Below are 21,061 nucleotides of genomic sequence, written 5' to 3'. Positions count from 1 at the left end.
ATTTGAACATTTGAAACCGGACTTGTGGAGGTCTGCTATTTTTTTCTGAGATCTTGGCTGATTTCTTTTGATTTTCCCATGATGTCAAGCAGAGGCACTGAGTTTGAAGGTAGGCCTTGAAATACATCCACAGGTACACCTCCAATTGACTCAAATTATGTCAATTAGCCTTTCAGAAGCTTCTAAAGCCATGACATCATTTTCTGGAATTTTCCAAGCTGGTTAAAGGCACAGTCAACTTAGTGTATGTAAACTTCTGTCCCACTGGAATTGTGATACAGTGAATTATAAATTAAATCTGTCTGTAAACAATTGTTGGAAAAATTACTTGTGTCATGCACAAAGTAGATGTCCTAACCGACTTGCCAAAACTATAGTTTGTTAACAAGAAATTTGTGGAGTAGTTGAAAAATGAGTTTTAATGACTCTAACCTAAGTGTATGTAAACTTCTGACTTCAGCTGTATATTATTACCGCTTCTTTGTCTCTGGTTAATTTGCACTGTGAATTATTCTCCCTCTGAGGGAAACACTAATTGACCCCAAGCTTTAAAAATATTTAAACATATTTTCTCAACATTGTATTGTTGCAGCAGTGAGGTTAAAGTTGCAGCGTTTCAAAATGAAAGCTAGGAGAGAAACACAGGACCGTGCTTTAGATGGCAGTAGTACCGTGACGAGTATGAAATGGGCCTACTACGGGACACGTGTTGTATGGATGACTTTAGACACAAGTTGTTGCAACAGTACTTCTCTTCTGTTGTCTAGAATGACAATTTCTCTGTAAATATCAATTATTCTCTCTGCTAAGGAAGTCATTTTAAAGGTCCTGATCTCACTTCCCCAGACAATTGTGAATGATTTTATCAGGAGTAATATAAAATATTATTTAAAATCACAACTTGTAATGGCCTGGGGGTGAGAATCTCATTTTAACCACTGTAAGCAGTGAAGCTTGTGGCTTCAGGGAGGAACGCCATTGAAAAATGAATTAAATGTGGCCGAATTCAGAGATAAATAATGCAGCCAAGGGGTGGCGTTGTGTGGAGCTGCAGCCTCCGAGCCAGCAGGTCTATTCTCTCCTTGATTAGCTGGGCTCAGACATGAACAGAAAACCAACGCGCTGCTCCCGCGCCTGGCGACAGCAGGCCAGCTACAGTTGGATACACTAGCACTACTTCAGGAGGGGTTTACCAGTTCAACAGCCCCAGTCTCTAACTAAAGAGCACCAGAGACAAAGGGAAGCCTTACCACGAAACACGGCTCCCTCCAATTACAAACAAAACCCACGTACACACTTAATACCCACACAGGTTGACTGTTATACTTAATTTTTTTGTGGATTGTGTTTTGCTAGCATTTTGTCAAAGCACTAATGTGGCAGTACCAAAGAAAAGTCTGATGCTTTTACTCTTTGTCCTGAGATGGAAAGCCATGTCCATTGTTAACATCCCTGTGGTGCCAGGCAAGGTCTTGTCTGTTCTGTTCTTTACTGTGGTGCTCAATGGTCCTCTCTCTCTCTCTCCCTCTCTCTCTCCCCACAGGGCTCCTACTGGGCCATCGACACCAACCCAAAGGAAGACGCCTTGCCCACACGGCCGAAGAAGAGGCCACGGTCCGGAGAGAGGGTAAGTCCTCCAGACAACACACCTGTAGATAGCCTCACTTAACACATTCCATTAACACATTCCATTATTGACATACACTACATGACCAAAAGTGTGTGGACACCTGCTCGTGGAACATCTCCTTCCAAAATCACGGGCATTAATATAGAGTTGGTCCCCCCTTTGCTGCTATAACAGCCTCCACTCTTCTGGGAAGGCTTCCCACTAGTAGTTGGAACATTGCTGCAGGGACTTGCTTCCATTCAGCCATAAGAGCATTAGTGAGGACGGGCTTTGATGTTGGAAGATTAGGCCTGGCTTGCAGTCAGTGTTCCAATTTACATTTACATTTAAGTCATTTAGCAGACGCTCTTATCCAGAGCGACTTACAAATTGGTGCATTCACCTTATGATATCCAGTGGAACAACCATCATCCCACAGGAGTTAGATGGGGTTGAGGTAAGGGCTCAGTGCAGGCCAGTCAAGTTCTTTCACGTTGATCTCGACAAACCATTTCTGTATGGACCTTGCTTTGTGCATGGGGAATTGTCATGCTGAAAACAGGAAAGAGCCTTCCCCAAACTGATGCCACAAAGTTGGAAGCACAGAATCATCTAGAATGTCATTGTATGCTGTTGTGTTAATTTCCCTTCACTGGAACTAAGGGGCCCGAACCATGAAAAACAGCCCCAGACCATTATACCTCCTATGCATTGAGACAGGTAGCCTTCTCCTGGCATCTGCCAGATTCAGCCGTCGCACTGCCAGATGGTGAAGTGTGATTCATCACTCTAGAGAATGCGTTTCCACTGCTCCAGAGTGCAATGGCGGCGAGCTTGACACCACTCCAGCCGAATTTTGGCATTGCGCATGGTGATCTTAAGCTTGTGTGTGGCTGCTCGGCCATGGAAACCCATTTCATGAAGCTCCCGACTAACAGTTATTGTGCTGACGTTGCTTCCAGACGCAGTTTGGAACTCGGTAGTGAGTGTTGCAACCGAGGACAGGTTTTTTTTTACCGGCAGGTCTGAGCTTGTGTGGCCTACCACTTCGCGGCTGGACCTACTACTTCACAGTAACAGCACTTACAGTTGACCAGGGCAGCTCTAGCAGGGCAGAAATGTAACAACGGTGCCACATTGAGTCACTGAGCTCTTCAGTAAGGCCATTCTACTGCCAATGTTGGTCTATGGAGATTGCATGTCTGTGTGCCGATTTTTAATAATAATTTGTATTATTTATTTTGTATAATTATTGTTTTATATATACCTGTCAGGAACGGGTGTGGCTGAAATAGCTGGATCCACTAATTTGAAGGGGTGTCCACATACTTTTGCGTATATACATTATTTTTATTTTTTCGAACATCAATTAATGTCCTCTGGCTGGTTATTCTGAGTGGGAGCGTTTGTCTGTTAATTATGCATGAGTCGTGTCCAGTGTAATATACTGGTTTAGTCAACTGCCCAGATTGACCTGGCTACGAGGCATCCATCCCTTCCTCCCTGGCTACTGCAGTCTGGGCTCCCCTTTGTGGCCCACCATAGGCTACAAGAAGACATGTGGGGCTTCGGTTGAAACACTGAGACGAAGACACAAAGAATCACAGCGGAAAGGCAAACCCACTCACTCCGTTAACCACCTACGTGTGTGTGTGTGCCTCCGTGTGTCTATCTGCGGTTGTAAGATAGGGAGAGGGATAGAGCAACGCACATTCCATTCTATGCATGTGTGACACACACTGTGTAAATGAGCTTAAATATAGTCATTGTTGTGTAATTCAAAAGCATGACAAATGCACAGTGTTCACTCTGTCAAGTTTGTACATGTATGTTGTGTTGGTATGACACGTGCACGCCATCCTCCCCTACAGTTTTGACTGGCTGCCTACAAGGCATCCCATTTAAGTCCTCCGACATTAGAAATGGTGAAATCTCATTTATGTTTATCATGAATTAAAAATGGTATTGTTGCCAGCCAATCCTCTTACAGTAAGCAGTTTTGGGAGACAGGCGTGGTGGAGTTATCTCCCCCGACCGAGCGCCCGAGCCGTGCAGGGAGCAATGGGGGCTGTGCTCTTCTTCATCTCTGGGAATATTTCCGATGTGACCTAAATAAAGGTGTTGCTCCTTCTTTGTTGTTTTCTAAATGGTCCTGGTGTATTTTCCATACTGGAGATCTGCATCCCTCCCTATTGCCTGGAAGGAAAACTAGCTTCCCAACAAACACGGCAACATGAGCGTTAGGACCTTTACCTCCGCCTATGGCTTGAGGTCCTGTATAATTCTGATAATTAGTTTAGAACTTTTATTTTTATGCTCCTTTATTTGATAATTGGCTAGAAGAGTGATTATTTTTGGTCTCCCTCCAGGCTTCCACACCGTACAGCCTGGAGTCGGAGTCTTTGGGAATGGACTGTATGATCTCTGGAAGTGCCTCTCCAACGCTGGCAATCAACACTGTGACGAACAAGGTACCTACCCAGCATGCACCTGCACACACTGCACCACCCTGACCCTCCCTCCCTACACCCAACCACCCACAGCTTATTCCACCCCTGAGAGTAGCTCTCAACTGGGATAAACACACACACACATTTACAGATTCTTTCCAGTACATCTCACACTAACGCACAGCTGCAATGCAGCACAAGAAGCACTGTATACAAAAATACTGTAGTGGTGAGTGTGCGAGCGGAGTTGAGCGCTCAGAAATCCCCCCTCGTTGCTCAGACCGGTCAATGTCCTTTTCCTCCGCTCCGCGGGGGGAAAAATGATTCTCCAAATTTTCTCAAATTTTGGGTGTTAAAATATAATTTAAGTCACCCCTTCAACCATTTGGTTTTGAAGTAGGCTATCATAACAATCGTCAACATTTCAACATGTTGTAGGGCAGGCTATTCAACAAGGAACCTACCTGATGTGTTAAAAAAAATATTATAATAAAAATGATAATCAGATACTTGCTGCGTCTCTGTGGCGCTTACGTTTTACAGTTGATGGACAGTTACAAACTTAGACTCCTCTTTAACAATAGCCTATATAGAAACCGAAACGTCTCCGTTGCTGCTGCATCGGCTCATTCGTTGTCTTGCCATCAATAACACAGGCCGTGTGACCTATTTCTCAGTCGACTCACGTCAACATCTCTGCGCATTAGTGGTGGGTTAGGGTAAATAAATACAACGGGAGGCCCTGATTTTTAAAAGAACCGTGATGAAGGAAATGAAGCAAAATGCTGGGCAGAGCATGCCCAGAGCTCGTGGCTGAGTGGTACCGGAGCGAAATTGGAGTGGGGGAGAAGGTCGAGCCAACATTTTAAAAATCCGCTCCAGCCAAATTAGGCACGCTTCATTCCGCTCACACACACACACAGCACCACAACAAGGGATTACTCGTACTGTGCAATACGGTATCGATACTTGGCCGTTCTGCAATATGATCGACCCTACACACAGACTTTGCAATGTGATACTCTACACACCAGGGTTGGGGTCAATTCAGGAAGTACACTGACATTTCTAATTTCCATGAAGAAAATGTTGAATTGGAATTTGGTTTACTTGTTGAGGAGAAATGGAACTGACCCCAACCCCCTGCCGACACACCTGGAAGTTGATGCCCAGTCCTTCTCTATCCATCAGGTGTGGTTGGGGACATTTCCCTCTCTGCTGCAGGGGTGGGTGTGTGGGTGGGGCCGATACTGCAGAGAGTGGGAGAAACCACAGGGACTGCAAGCTGTTGGCTCTGAAATTGAAATAGGCTTTTTAACCTTAAGCCCTCTCCTCTGGGCCCAGTGGGGGCAGCTCTCTGGAGTACTTTTTAAAAAGCCTGCAAGTCGCTTATTAATTTACTGCAGCAGGCATAAAAAAGACTGGGTTTAATATAAACGGGTGGGAGGCGGGGGGGGGGGGGGTAGTTGTGGTGGGATCTGCAGTGTGTCTCTGTCTGTCCGTGTGTGTGTGTGTGTGTGTAAAATCAGTGTGCAGTTAGAGGAGTCTTGTTTGTGTGAGTGGCTGCCCGTTGTCTTTTGGGGTGGGTGGTGGTGGTGGGGGGGGGGGGGGACTGTAAACACACACTAACCCACGCGTCTGTCTTTCCTCCTCTCATCTCAACAAATAAGCACTTGTCATTGATTTGCCGGCGTTTCAAACCTCAGTTGGGCATTTTAACACGGACGTCCTCCATAGAATAACAGCAGTTAGATTTCACACATGCTAAGAATCATGAGCAACAAAACAAATCTTCGGAACATGCCCGCTCCAGGCAAGGTTACAGCAGGGCTGTGTGTGTGAGGATGTTATTATGTGTCTTTTGTTCTCCTGCTTGTAACTGTTGCTATGGTAAAGCGAAGATCAAGTGGATAGGAGAAATGGCAGCAGCAGATCGGAGCCCTGCTCTTGCCAGAGAGCTCATTTCTCATTGTAGTACACTGTAAATACACAACTGGCCACGCCTCTTTCAGTGCGCTGTGCCAAACCACAGGAATTCTCTCGCTCGCTCTCTCAAATTCCCGCCTTCTCTAAGAGGTCAATGTGAGGTTGTCAGGACTACAGAACCAGTGAGTTCCCCCACTATCCCTCAGACATTTCTCAAGTAGCCCTCTTCCTCTCGCTCTCATTCCCTCTCAAACAAACGCACGTTATTTCTCTATTCTGAGGTAGCCGTTTTCAGTGGCGTGAATGAGGCGGAAGTCAGGCACTAGTGTGATAAAGGAAGGGGGATTGTAGGAAGACGTGTGTTTACTGAGGAAACGTCTGGCCCTGTGCTTTGCTTCTCTCCCTCTTAAATCCCCTGAAGAGGGATTCTGCAGAACACTGGCTGGCATTGTCAGCGACACCTGGGTGAATCTCGCTTTGATTTCATAATCCGTGTCTCATGCTCCAGATTAGACTCTCATGTAAAAGATACCCCTGGCTTTTTACTTAATTCATGGCTAAGAATATCACACACACTGACTCGCTACCACCAAACACGCATCAGGAGTTATTGTTGAGGGAGTTGCTGCGTGTGCGCTGCGCACGTGGGGAGGCTGTGTGTGTGGGGTGCTGAGGCTGTGTGTGTGGGGTGCTGAGGCTGTGTGTGTGGGGTGCTGAGGCTGTGTGTGTGGGGTGCTGAGGCTGTGTGTGTGGGGTGCTGAGGCTGTGTGTGTGGGGTGCTGAGGCTGTGTGTGTGTGGGGGGTGCTGAGGCTGTGTGTGTGTGGGGGGTGCTGAGGCGTGTGTGTGGGGGGGGTGCTGAGGCGTGTGTGTGTGGGGGGTGCTGAGGCGTGTGTGTGTGGGGGGTGCTGAGGCGTGTGTGTGTGGGGGGTGCTGAGGCGTGTGTGTGTGTGTGGGGTGCTGAGGCGTGTGTGTGTGGGGGGTGCTGAGGCTGTGTGTGTGTGTGGGGGGTGCTGAGGCTGTGTGTGTGTGTGGGGGGTGCTGAGGCTGTGTGTGTGTGTGGGGGGTGCTGAGGCTGTGTGTGTGGGGGGGGTGCTGAGGCTTTGTGTGTGTGTGGGGGGTGCTGAGGCTGTGTGTGTGTGGGGGGTGCTGAGGCTGTGTGTGTGGGGGGTACTGAGGCTGTGTGTGTGGGGGGTACTGAGGCTGTGTGTGTGGGGTGAGCTGGGCGGGGTGGGCTGTGTGGGGTGTGTGGGGTGAGCTGTGAAGTGGGCTGTGAGCTGTGTGTGAGGGGGGTGAGCTGTGTGTGAGGGGGGTGAGCTGTGCATGTGTGTGAGAGACATGATGACATTGGGTGTTGGTCTGTGACTGTGTGGCGTACATGCTCAAGTGGGCGTCTTGACTCGCGGGTCTCTCGGGTCTGTTTAAAACCACAGAGCAGTGAGGTTTGGAAATCATCACACTTTATGGATGAGGAGAGTAAAAATAGATTTATGGCGAGCAGCTTAAGGCTAAAAGCCTCTTTTATGACTTCATTACACATACCATTTATATTTCTGCAGCGCACTGAGTTTGATCAGCATTGTAGTGCTGATTCTCAGACGTGCCTAAGCCCTCAGTCTTAGCCGCTCATTGAGTTCCCCATTCACGCTAATGAACACTGGAGCCCAGCCCACACTGAGTGGTGGAAGGCTAGAGTCTACTAATGAGCTTCTCTTGCATCCCCATCCCCTTCCCCCACCCCCCACACAACACAATACTGGATTCAATGCTCTCCTGACTGTTGTCATTAAAGCACAACATTTGTGTCATTCTCTAGCTGAGAAATTGAGAGCTTAGAATGACAGACGGATCAAACTGAGTTAAGAGTTCTGCGTGATGGTGTCTGCTCAGACATAACAATAAGGACAACAGCTCGATCTGGGTTTGAATGTTATTTGTTTTCTTTCATAATAGATAAATACTTTGAGCGTTTGGTTTGATTCAGCTTTCCTGGTTTGAGATTTGCTGGGTTTTCACTTTTGTGACTTCCATTGTGCCCGTCATGCTCAATCACGCACAAGTACTGGAGGGCAGTCAGGCCTGGACTTCCCTCTGGCCTCAGAAAGCAAAGCAGCCATGTCCTGCTGCTGTGTGTTAGACAGAGGGAGCTGTAGAGAGGGCGCAGGCAGGGCCACAGCCACTCGGCCCAAGGGTTGCATGTCTCATTGTGTAGAGCACAGAGCCCAGCCTTGTTCCACTCAGCCTGATGAGCAGGCAGCCCGACCGGCCACTGGGCAAGACTCGGATTCATCACCAGCACCATCCAGGCTGAGACTGCCAAGATCTGCATGGTCTGTCACACCAGTGTTTCCCCAATGATTTTTTTCAGCTGCGGTGGCATAGTTAGTGGGGGGAGGGTTTAGAGCCCTTGGATGCCGAGACAAAATGTTGCTGTTTCTAAGGCAAATTTCCTTCAATTCTACACATTTTGCCATGGCTTATGCCTTGTTCTTATGTTTGAATCACTCCGATAGCATAACATAATCAATGGGGGCCCCATGCCATGCCATTTTTGGAATTTCTGATTCTCTGACTGTCTTGTTTTTATTTTGTTGATTGTTAGCTCTCAAAGATGATCTTATTTACAAAATATATATATATGTATGTCCATTATCTTTTCCACATACTTTATCTGTTTTAGTCATTTACGTTTCCACTGAAAACATTATACCATCCCAAGTTTACAATTTTTTTAAATTGTAATTTCTTTTGCCGTTGTGGCCACAATGCGTACGAGGGGAAACCCTGCGCACACACCAGCCAGCAGCATCCCACATAGCTGCCATTCCACACAATGGAAAAAATCTGAATGCAGTAGCTATTCTCTCTGGATCTCATTATATTCATTACCAGATTGTTTCTACCACCAATGCTACTTATTTGCGGTCTGTTGTGTTATGCCACAATACACTTTTTCCCCCCTTAGCAAAACCTTTTTCAGATGATGATAATGAAGGGTTTTGAAGTGCTCTGGCTGCTTGCGTCGCTGTATTGAAAGGTCAGGGTCTCGGTTGCGTTGGAGACCTTTGTTGGCTGTCCCAAACCGATTTGCGCACTGTGAGCAGATGGGTCTGACACGGCCAGTAGTGTGACCTTTAGTGAAGAAGGGGGCGGTCCCACTTTACCTACCCAGAGGGAAGAGCCTTTACCTGGACACTCATTCAGAAAGGGACCCCTCGGGCTCTGCTGGCTGTGTAGCCTCAGTAAAGGTGTTCCAGGCCAGCCACCATCTCAGTTCAGAGAAAGCGCTCTGCAGTAATGACAAGTGGTAACATCCAGCACACAAAAGCTTTACGCACACACAGGTATTGAATTCCTAGACACACACACACAAACCAAATTCAGGTTGTTACGGAACCAAACTGATTTGCATGTGTTTTTACTGTCAGAATGATAATGATTTTAGATGGCATGCAGTCAGTACATAAAAACCCTGTTGGTCGATCTCCAGGATGTGTGGTGTACAAGAAAAGCTAATGTAGTGCCTTCATCTTATTTCAGGTGGCATTATACAACCCAGATCAGGATGGGAGTGACAGCCCAAGAAGCAGCCTTAACAACAGCCTGTCTGACCAGAGTCTGGCCTCAGTCAATCTAAACAGTGTTGGCAGCGTGCACAGCTACACACCGGTAAGACATTGCACTGCAACCTCTAACCACAGTGCTACAGCTCTACACACTTCTCAGACCAAGCACCACAAACGACTACAAGATTCTAGCTAGACACAATTTAGACCATGTGCAGTGCATTCGGAAAGTATTCAGACCCCTTGACTTTTTCCATATTTTGTTACGTTACACCCTTATTCTAAAATGGATGAAATCATTTTTGTTCCCTCATCAATCTACATAAAATACCCCATAATGACAGTGAAAACAGGTTTACATTTTATTTTTTAAGCAAATTAAAAAATATATTTAAAATATATTTAAAAAACAATACCTTATTTACGTAAGTATTCAGACCCTTTGCTATGAGACTCGAAATTGAGCTCAAGTGCATCCTGTTTCTATTGATCATCCTTGATGTTTCTACAACTTGATTGTAGTCCACCAGGGGTAAATTCAATTGATTGGACATGATTTGGAAAGGAACACACCAGTCTATATAAGGTCCCACAGTTGACAGTGCATGTCAGAGCAAAAACCAATCCATGAGGCCGAAGGAATTGTCTGTTGAGCTCCGAAACAGGATTTCATTAAGGCACAGATCTGGGGAAGGGTACCAAAACATTTCTGCAGCTTTGAAGATCCCCAAGAACACAGTGGCCTCCATTCTTAAATGGAAGAAGTTTGGAACCACCAAGACTCTTCCTAGAGCTGGCCGCCCAGCCAAACTGAGCAATCGGGGGAGTAGGGCCTTGGTCAGGGAGGTAACCAAGAACCCGATGGTCACTCTGACAGAGCTCCAGAGTTCGTCTGTGGAGATGGGAGAGAACCTTTCAGAAGGACAACCATCTCTGCAGCACTCCATCGATCAGGCCTTTATGGTAGTGTGGCCAGACGGAAGCCACTCCTCAGTAAAAGGCACATGAAAACCAGCTTGGAGTTTTCCAAAAGGCACCTAGATTTTCTCAGACCATGAGAAACAACATTCCCTGGTTTGATGATCTTTGGCCTGAATGCCAAGCATCACGTCTGGGGGAAACCTTGCGCCATCCCTATGGTGAAGCATGGTGGTGGCAGCATCATACTGTGGGAATGTTTTTCAGCGACAGGGACTGGGAGACTACTCAGGATCGAGGGGAAAGCTGAACGGAGCAAAGTACGGAGATCCTTGATGAAAACCTGCTCCAGAGCTGGGTCGAATATTCACCTTCCAACAGGACAATGACCCTAAGAACACAGCCAAGACAACGCAGGAGTGGCTTCGGGACAAGTCTCTGAATGTCCTTGAGTGGCCCAGCCAGAGCCTGGACTTGAACTCGATCGAACATCTCTGGAGAGACCTGAAAATAGCTGTGCAGCAATGCTCCCAATCCCTTTCTGCCAGAGCTTGAGAGGACCTGCAGAGAAGAATGGGAGAAACTTCCAAAATACAGGTGTGCCAAGCTTGTTGCGTCATCCCCAAGAAGTCATTATGGGGTATTGTGTGTAGATTGGTAGGGGGAGAAAAACGATTTAATCTATTTTAGAAAATGACTAACGTAACAAAATTCGTAAAGAGTTAAGGGTTCCGAATGCACCGTATATCAACCTCTAACCACAGTGCCCCGGCTAAACACGAGCTAAGACCAAAAACACCACAAATCACTGTCACTGTATCACAGCTAGACATACAGTAATTTAGACTATGTATGTCAATCTGTAATCACACTGACAACTATATACTTCTAAGACTGAGATCCTAAAACCGCTACTGTCTGCATCACCACCAGACATAGTCATTTAGACCGTGCAAGCCGATGCCTAACCTCAGTATCACAGTTACATAGCGGTTAGTTAGCTGAAAGCCTGGAACTTTAACACAGTGAAGCAGCTCCACTCTGAGGGCAGTGCCCCTGACCAAGGGGGTGGGGGGAGTTTAAGGGAAAGAGATCTGTACACGTTCTTGGAGAGCTGCTGCCTGTGATGTCCTCCCACCAGAGATGCCCCCTTCTTTGGTGTGGTCTTCCCGCTTCCCAGGGTGCTCTCTGCTCCAGGCTCTCTGCATCGATCTGTTCAGACTGATGGATGTTTCTCCAGTGCTGCTGAGACCAGTCTCTTCTTATTACTGCCTCATTTCAACCAGCCACACTGACTGGGTTCTATAGCAAGGCAATCTATACCGTAGCCCACGAGTACGGCTTCAAAGCCTTTGCTGTTGTAAATAATGTGGCCTCCAACATACGTGAATTTAAGGAGTCTCCCTAGCGATAGAGTAGTGATGGCTGAATTATTAGTGTCCTTCACATGTTAAACCTGGTATGGCTTGAAAGCTACCTCTGTGATGCGGAATTAAATAATGTAGACTATTTTGTGTCCTCAGTTATAGAATAGTGATGACTCCATGTTAGTGTTCTTCTCATGATAAACTTCATTAGACAGTCTTGCTAGAGCACAACATTGCCTGCACTCTCATACACCAGCAGATAAAAATTGACCCCCAGGCATATGCCGTACATGACTAAAATTAATGGTTATTTGTACAAGGCTTTGGTATTGATTTTTGTTTTAAATGCATTTTGCCGGCCATCTGAGTTATTGGCTTAGTGTTCATGTTGGTTACTATTTGAGATGAGGCTGCAAGCAGCGATTAAGACTGTCAAAGGCAAGTAGCTGATAGGTTGAAGAATGAACACTGATATTTAGCTGCTTATACATGTTCATTATGTCTTAGAAGTTCGATTAGCTTAGTGGACTGGACTAAGATATAGATATATGCTTAGATCTGTTGCACTAAATAAAGAAAAATGTTTCGCGTGAAATGGTTCAGTTTCTCTTGTTCTCCAGCAGTTCTATGTGCAGATATCTGTCGACGTCTCTGAGAAGTATGTTTCCCAGTCGAGAGTCAGTTTGACGGTGTAATCAGCACTCTTCAACAGTTAAAGTGAAAGTTGTAGTCTGTCTGGAATAGGTTTGTATTGTGGTTAGTTTTAGACTGAGGTGTGACCGCTAGCTTGTACTGAATGACTGAAATAAGAGCCCTCAGGTTCTAAGCAGAGCAGAATAGTTTTAATTCACTGCTCCCAAATCTCTTATCTCTCCTCTTTCTCCTGCTCTCTCTTCCTCCCCAGGTGACTAACCATCAAGAGTCGGTGTCTCAGTCCATGAGCCTCCAGCAGCCGCCACAGCCCCAGTACAGTATGCCAGAGAGGGACAAGCAACTCCTCTTCTCCGACTTTGAAGATCTCAGTGCCTCCTTCCGCAGCCTTTACAAGTCTGTCTTTGAGCAGTCCTTCAGCCAACAGGGTGAGTGCTCGTCAAGAAGGGTTACACATCAGGTACTGTAGTGGACAAGTTTGTGCACAAGAGGCCAGGATTATTCTATGGCCTTTTGTTTTGCACTAAACAGTTGGTCGAAGGAGAGTGGAATGGGCACTAATTAGGTTAAGTGGGTTGGATGAGTAGGGATTCGATAGACAGTAGCTCTAGTGCAAATCCATATGGCTGTTTACACGGTCTACGGTGTGCTAAAGCCACATGCTAAATCCTCTGGCCTCATTCCCAATGCGAATGCACAAAAGAGTCAGAGTTCATAGCAGAATAATGCAGTTTTGTAAAACGTGTAAATGCAGCTTTGTTATTACTCTGCCTGTAGTCTCGTATATCTTTTACAGTGTTTTATACATTATTTTTCAGAGCGATTACAAGATTGCAGCATCAAACCTCTGTCTGTTGGCGCATTTTCCATAGCAATGATATTCATAATGGTATAGGCCTATCGCACAGGGTCGGATCAAGTGTGGCACTCCAAAAGCCTGGCAGCCCTTTAGAACGTAATGCTTTTTGTTTGTAATCTGATTGACTGATGAACAAAAAGCACTTGACAAGCGGGTTATGGGCAAACGCCGACAAAGCTTTTTCTTGTATAACCTACTTTCACAAATCAAATGCATTTCATGCTAATGTTTTCAAAAGTGTTCCTCTCCCTTAATCTATCATCTAGGTTTCATTAGTTTAAAGTTGTTACCTTTTTTTTTATATATATATATATATATATATATATGCATAAAAGTGAAATCTCTTAGTCAGACAAGCCCTTGCAATTAAAAAGTGTAAATATGCGAGTGAGAGGATTTCACACCCTGGTGCTGTAGACAGTGAGCTAATTCACCGGCTTTGATAATAGGTAATGAGCTCGCATTATTATTCTGGGGCTGCGCGCTAATTGCTTTCTGTATTTCCCTGGTTGGACAATGGGCTTTCTGTACCGATAAGAGATGTACCTTTGTCACCCCTGCAGTGAGTGTTCTGGGGGCGATTGCGGCAGGGCTGGAGTCGGCTCTAAAAGCACTCCAGTGAAATAGGTTTTACCGTGCCAAAGCCGTGATGGACAGGGCCTCTTAAGAACCGCTCCCCTACACTCAGATTATTGCTGTTTGGTTGTGCAGATGTTCGCGCTCCAGTCGTGCTTGTTTTTCAAAATAGTGCGGCAACACAATGAAAAGTGTCAAAAGAATTGCAGGGTTCGGAAGAAGAAATGCCCGGGCTCTCTGTGGTTTTCAGAAGCTCTGCTGCTGCTCACTCATTCCTTTTAGCTGCTCGTTCAAAATGGCAGCTGTGTCAAGTGTAGTGCTCCTTGAACAAGGGAATCCCAGATCCACTGATTGCATGATGTCGTCGTTAACTTGAATGGGTGCTTTTACAACTGAAACCTACAAGCCCCCTTGGTGTTAATGACTTATCTGCAATATTTAAGTGGTTCGTTGTAGTTTGTTGCATTGTATGTTTATATCAAATAATGACTTTGTCGAAGCACAGAGTAATAAGGATGACTGTGTGTGTATATGGACTTCCAGGTTTGATGGGCATGCCGACGGAGTCGTCCCAGCAGACCCATACAGCCTGCTCCTATCAGCACTCCCCCAGTGGCACAATCAGCACCCAGAACAGCCTGACAAACAACCACTCCAGCAGCGGTGGCCAGGTGCCCCTGTCCCACCCTCCCCAGCTCCCTGGCCAGAACACCCACCCGGGCCACGGCTCGCCCCACACACAGCACCTCTCCCAGCACGGCCAGCATGGCCCACACAACCAACATGGCCAACACAGCCAACACACCCAGCACCCACAGCACCCTCCACACTCTCAGCATGGGCAGCACGCACAGCACCCGCAGCAGCACACGCCGCACCCCTCCCAACACGCACAGCACACCCCGCACCCCTCCCAACATGCCCAGCAGCACGGCCAGCACCCCTCCCAGCAGCAGCACCAGAGCCTGGCTCACCAGCCCCATCCTGCCCAGCAACAGATGGCCTGCAACACAGGTAAGACCTGCCTCTTTCCTCTGCACCACACACACACACACACACACACACACACACACATTCAGATGCATTCAGAGATAACCCAGTGAGACACAGCTGGACCTGGCTACCTCCGTATTTATTCTGCATAAAGTACAGAGACCTGCTTTTGGTCAACAGACAGTAAATTATTATCTGATTTATGCGGTTTGCTGTAATGAGAACAAAGCAAATGCTGCATCCAGACAGCAGACAGTACCTCTGGAGCCCTGCAACCTTTTCAGAGGGAACCGACTCCACCCCGTGGCCAAAGTAGAGTACTGTTTAAAAAAATTCAAAATAAATGCTGATTCCTCTCCAGCCTCTAAAAACCAATCTGTGCTCCCCTCTGTGTTTGCAGGCCTGCCCTCTGACTGGTACCCCAATCTGGACGCACTGAAAGAGAGCTGCCGTATTGCCAGCAGTTATAACTGGGCTGATGTCGACCTCTCACCTTTTCAAGGTGCGGCCATGAAGGATTGTGAATGCAGTTCCATTGCATTGGCATATCCAACTTAAGCCTCAATAAGCTAACTAATTATATACTTGTCTTTATTTTTATTATTCTTATTGTCAACCTGTGTTTGTTGGTAAAAAAACAAACATTTCAAAAGCTGTTTTTTGTGATTACAAGAGTCATTTTATCCAAATTATTTCATGCCGTAATGCCTGTGATGAGCACCAACAGGCAAGTTTATTGGAGCTCTTTTGTTGGTGTGCTGAAGTGTTGCCAATCAAGGGTTTCATTTGAAGGAGCTCTTCAATTAAAGAACGCAGCCTTCAAGTTTAATTACCAAATGCAGTGTAGCTCAGCAGGTCACAGAGTTGATCCAATTACAAATGTTATTTTATTTGTTACATGCACCGAATACAAGTGTAGATTTTATTGTGAAATGCTTACTTACGAGTGCTTTCCCAACAATGCAGTTAAAAATGAATAACATTTGCAAATGGATAAAGAAAATAGTAACACAATAAAATCACAATAACGAGGTTATACACAAGGAGTACCAGTCCCAAGTGAGGTAGTTGGGGTGATTTGAGGTAATATCTACATGTAGGTTTGGTTAGGTGATTGATTGAAGTATGAAATGACAGTGATGTACTGGGCCGTACGCACTACCCTCTGTAGCGTCTTGCGGTTGGATGCCGAGCAGTTGCCATACAAACTGGATGCAGCCAGTCAGGATGCTCTAAATGGTGCAGCCGGATACATTTGAGGATCTGAGGGCCCATGCCAAATCTTTTCAGACTCCCGAGGGGTAAGAGGCGTTGTCGTACCCTCTTCACGACTATGTTGGTGTGTTTGGACCATGATGGGTCCTTAGTGACGTGGACACCAAGGAACTTGAAGCTCTCGACCGTCTCCAATACAGCCCTGTCAATGTGAATGGTGGCGTGCTTGGCCCTCCGTTTCCTGTAGTCCCCAATCAGCTCTTTTGTCTTGCTGAAGTTGAGGAAGAGGTTGTTGTCCTGGCACTACACTGCCAGGTCTCCGACCTCCTCCAAGTAGGCTGTCTCGTCGTCGGTAATCAGACCTACCACCGTTATGTCTGCAAACTTAAAGATTGTGTTGGTGTCGTGTGCAGCCATGCAGTCGTGGGTGAACAGGGAGTACAGGACGGGGCTTAGCACGCACCCCCGGGGGGCCCCCATGTTGAGGATCAGTGTGGCGGATGTGTTTTTGCCTACCCTCACCACCTGGGGGGCGGCCCGTCAGAAGTCCAATATCCAAATGCAGAGGGAGGTTGTTTAATCCCAGGGTCCTTAACTTAGTGATGAGCTTGGAGGACACTATGGTGTTGAACGCTGAGCTGTATTCAATTAACAGAATTCTCACGTAGGTGTTCCCTTTGTCCAGGTGGGAAAGGGCAGTGTGGAGTGCAATAGAGATTGCATTATCTGTGGATCTGTTGGGGCGGTATGCGAATTGGAGTGGGTTTAGGGTGTCTAGGGTGTCTGGGATGATGGTGTTTGTGAGCCATGACCAGCCTTTCAAAGTTTTTTTTTCTTCTCATGGCTACAAATGTGAGTGCTACGGGGCCATAGATGGGTCACATTGGCATTCTTGGGCACAAGGACTATAGTTTGCAAGTCCTGCCACATCCGACGAGCGTCAGACTACGGATGTTGCCTGTAATCCATGGCATCTGATTGGGATACAGTGCCTTCGGGAAGTATTCAGACCCCTTGACTTAGAAAAAAAAAACTATCACATTTACATAAGCATTTAGACCCTTTACTCAGTACTTTGTTGAAGCACATCAAATCTAATTTTATTGTCACTTACACCTGGTTAGCAGATGTTAATGTGAGTGTAGCGAAATGCTTGTACCTCTGGCAGCGATTACAGCAACGAGTCTTCTTGGGGATGACGCAATAAGCTTAGCACACCTGTATTTTGGAAGTTTCTCCCATTCTTCTCTGCAGGTCCTCTCAAGCTCTGTCAGGAAGGGATGGGGAGCATTGCTGCACAGCTGCTTTCAGGTCTCTCCAGAGATGTTCGATCGAGTTCAAGTCCATGCTCTGGCTGGGCCACTCAAGGACATTCAGAGACTTGTCCCGAAGCCGCTCCTGCATTGTCTTGGCTGTGTGCTTAGGGTCATTGTCCTGTTGGAAGGTGATTCTTTGCCCCAGCTCTGGAGCAGGTTTTCATCAAGGATCTCTGTACTTTGCTCCGTTCATCTTTGCCTCGATCTTGACTAGTCCCTGCAGCTGAAAAACATCCCCACAGCATGATGCTGCCACCACCATGCGTCACCGTAGGGATGGTGCCAGGTTTCCTCCAGACGTAACGCTTAGGTTTCAGGCCAAATAGTTCAAACTTGGTTTCATCAGACCAGAGAATCTTGTTTCTCATGGTCTGAGAGTCTTTAGGTGCCTTTTGGCAAACTCCATGCAGGCTATCATGTGGCTTTTACTGAAAAGTGGCTTCCATCTGGCCACTCTACCATAAAGGCCTGTTTGGTGGAGTGCTGCAGAGATGGTTGTCATTCTGGAAGGTTCTCACATCTCCACAGATGAACTCTGGAGCTCTGTCAAAGTGACCATTGGGTTCTTGGTCACCTCCCTGACCAAGGCCCTACTCCCCCGATTGCTTAGATTGGCCAGGCGGCCAGCTCTAGGAAGAGTCTTGGTGGTTCTAAACTTCTTCCATTTAAGAATGATGGAGGCCACTGTGTTCTTGGGGACCATCAATGCTGCAGAAATGTGTTGGTACCCTTCCCTTCCTCGACACAATCCTGTCTCGGAGCTCTACGGACAATTCCTTCGACCTCATGGTTTGGTTTTTGCTCTGACATGCACTGTCAACTGTGGGACCTTATATAGACTGGTGTGTGCCTTTCCAAATCATGTCCAATCAATTGAATTTACTACTGGTGGACTCTAATCAAGTTGTAGAAACATCTCAAGGATGGTAATGAAGCAGGTGGCTGTGGTAAACTCCTCAATGCCATCCAATGAATCCCAGAACATATTCCAATCTGTGCTAGCTGAGTATACAATCTACAATTGCAAAATAAGTTTTAATTAGATTTCACTGCTAAAATGTATTTATGTGTAATACATGTTTTTTTTACAAACTCTTGACGTTTTTTATGTGGTGTGATTTTTAGAACTCCACTGTTGTGACTGGCAGCTAGTACTACTGATACGGTTTGACGGGTGTGCTGCAGAGGTGGCTGTGTATTGCTGTTTTCCTTGGCTCATGTTGCATTTGGGTCTGACCCCGTGCAGGACTGAAGGAGAGCATGAGACAAGCAGAGCTGAACAACTGGTCCCTGGAGCCCACCCAGATCGCTGACCTCTGCTCGTCTATCAACCAGTTCTTCACCCGCACTGGTGTCATTCAGCCACAGGGGGCAGTGCAGCCGCCGCCCGTACCCGTATGCCATGGCTCCATGCACCCCAACAAGCCCAGCCAGCACATCACCACAGGTCAGTGACCCTCATCTACATCCTAGCTCACACTATGATTGCATTTAGCATTTCAGACCACTCCCATTATCAGGACATTGACGACATGTTCCTCTTATGTGAACTTACATTGCAATAATGCTGGGGATGAGCAGGATTGTTTAAGCTAGCGCATACATTATTTTGGGATTGTGGTATTTCAGTGAAGTTGGTCTTTTTCTCCACAGGAAATCTCTACATGGATTCCAGACAGAGCATGTCTATGATGGGGCCCCCAGGGTACCCCCACATGACAGGTACAGTACAGCTGCAGCCCCCATTCAACTAATCACTAACCTAGGTCTCAGCCAAGGGCATGGTCTCTACAGTGCACTAGGTATCCATCAAACCTGTCCTTCCACATTAAACAAGCACTAGAACAACACCTTGACAAGTCCTTTCCCCATTTGACTACTTTTATTTCAAAACAATTATTTAACCTTTTATTTAACTAGGCAAGTCAGTTAAGAACAACTTCTTAATTACGATGATGGCCTACCCCGGCCAAACCCTAACCCGGATGACGCTGGGCCAGTGGGACTCCCAATCACGGACGGTTGTGGTACAGCCTGGAATCGAACCAGGGTGTCTGTAGTGAGGCCTCTAGCACTGAGATGCAGTGCCTCAGACTGCTTCGCCACTCGGAAGCCCAAAACGACTCCTTTAACCAATGATGCTTCTACAGTGTATATGTACTATGCCCTCATTCCCCTTCTCTCCCTCTCTTAGGACACCATGCGCAGATGAACCAGCAGCACATGATCCCTCCCAGAAACTTCCAGATGCACCGCATGCCAGCAGATGACATCCAGGATGACTTTGACTGGGACTCCATTGTCTAACGTTAGATGTTCTGCCCCTAACGAGGAGCGTCCAGGAGGTGCAGAGGAGATGAGTGTATGAGGAAGAAGCCAGGCTGAGCTGTACGCTCACAGTAAAAGGAGACGAACTGTTGTTGTTGGGATACAGAACCATAGAACAGGTGTCACTTTCGGAGGAGAGAGCAAGAGAGAGACTTCAGAGTTCTGACATTTTTACAAACAAAAACAAAACGTACAAAAAAAAAGTGTTACTTTGAAGACAATCATATTTAGTAAAACATGTTTAAGTGGTGGCTTATGTGCTTGTCTTGACGAGGCAAGTAGCACACGTTCATGTCAAAATACATGCTCCAGCCTTCATCCCTCGGCCAGCCCTCTCCGCCCCCCTCTCCCAGCCAGCAGCCATCCAAAGTCTCCCCAGGTCCGTCCGTAACTGTTGTGTGATTTGAGCGACCTTTTTCGGCTTGTTATCCTTCTCGTGTTGACTTTAGGCCTCAGCTGCTTCGTGGATGAGTTTCTCTCTTCATTTTCGTTGTTGTTCTTTTATGGAAAACGCAGGCAGCCTTTTTGAGTAACGTGATGGTGCTTGTTGGTCACCTTTTGGGTGGACGATGGATCCCCAATGGTGGGTTTATTGGTAGTGAGGTTAGGTTTACAGTAGCTGAGGTTACGTTATGACCAGGGTGTTTTGCATTGAACTCTGCTTGATATAAAGATCACAGATGCTTCATCATAGAGTAATCCATCCAGTTGTCCTTTAACCAACTCATCTGGTCCATAAAAAAAAAAAAAAGAAGCTAATTGTGGAAATTCAGCAACATTACCGGCAGTATTTGTGGTTTTGTGTCTATTCTGTCAACAATGTATCGTACCTTTTTAATCTCCAATACTCCAAGACTGAAAAAGATGCATGAGTGGGTGACTGTAAGAAATCCAAACCTCCTTTTCACCTTCTTTTCTTTGTTTGACTTGTTGAATAATACTTAGACTGCAAGTACAGTCTCATTCTCAATCACTACATCCTTTCACTAGTAATAGTTAATACACAATGAATTTGAGTACATGTGTACGCCTATTGTCTGTAGGTGTCTCTTCACCTATTCAATTCAGTGCACATGCTGCACAAAGAACTGTAGGATATCTCCCTATTCTCTTCTGATGCAGGAAATGTACAGGCTAACTTCATTTTTCAGTCGTAAGGTCTACTACAAGCCATGCAGTAGGAATGTTCTTCATTCAGATGCTATACATCTGAATCAGTATCAATCTCCCCCAATATCTTCCTTGCTGTGACCCAGTCAGACTTGCACTGCAAGGCAGAGAATATGCTG

General features: G+C 46.4%; 1 protein-coding gene across 1 annotated transcript in view; it reads left to right on the top strand.

The window, feature by feature from the left end:
* The window catches only part of LOC139535510 (forkhead box protein J3-like), a 56,691-nt gene extending 36,165 nt beyond the window's left edge, over window positions 1–20,526 (top strand). The window contains exons 3-11 of the mRNA XM_071334975.1: window positions 1,544–1,627; window positions 3,979–4,080; window positions 9,524–9,652; window positions 12,739–12,913; window positions 14,464–14,934; window positions 15,314–15,415; window positions 18,691–18,891; window positions 19,098–19,166; window positions 19,639–20,526. Of these exons, the coding sequence (XP_071191076.1) occupies window positions 1,544–1,627; window positions 3,979–4,080; window positions 9,524–9,652; window positions 12,739–12,913; window positions 14,464–14,934; window positions 15,314–15,415; window positions 18,691–18,891; window positions 19,098–19,166; window positions 19,639–19,751 (1,446 nt within the window). The 3' untranslated portion in view covers window positions 19,752–20,526. The remainder of the gene's footprint in view (window positions 1–1,543; window positions 1,628–3,978; window positions 4,081–9,523; window positions 9,653–12,738; window positions 12,914–14,463; window positions 14,935–15,313; window positions 15,416–18,690; window positions 18,892–19,097; window positions 19,167–19,638) is intronic.
* The last annotated feature ends 535 nt before the right edge of the window (window positions 20,527–21,061 follow it).

Source organism: Salvelinus alpinus, chromosome 12, assembly GCF_045679555.1.
Source record: "Salvelinus alpinus chromosome 12, SLU_Salpinus.1, whole genome shotgun sequence".
Lineage (NCBI taxonomy): Eukaryota > Metazoa > Chordata > Actinopteri > Salmoniformes > Salmonidae > Salvelinus > Salvelinus alpinus.
Note: the sequence above shows the minus strand (reverse complement) of the source record. Positions and strands in the feature narration are given on the sequence as shown.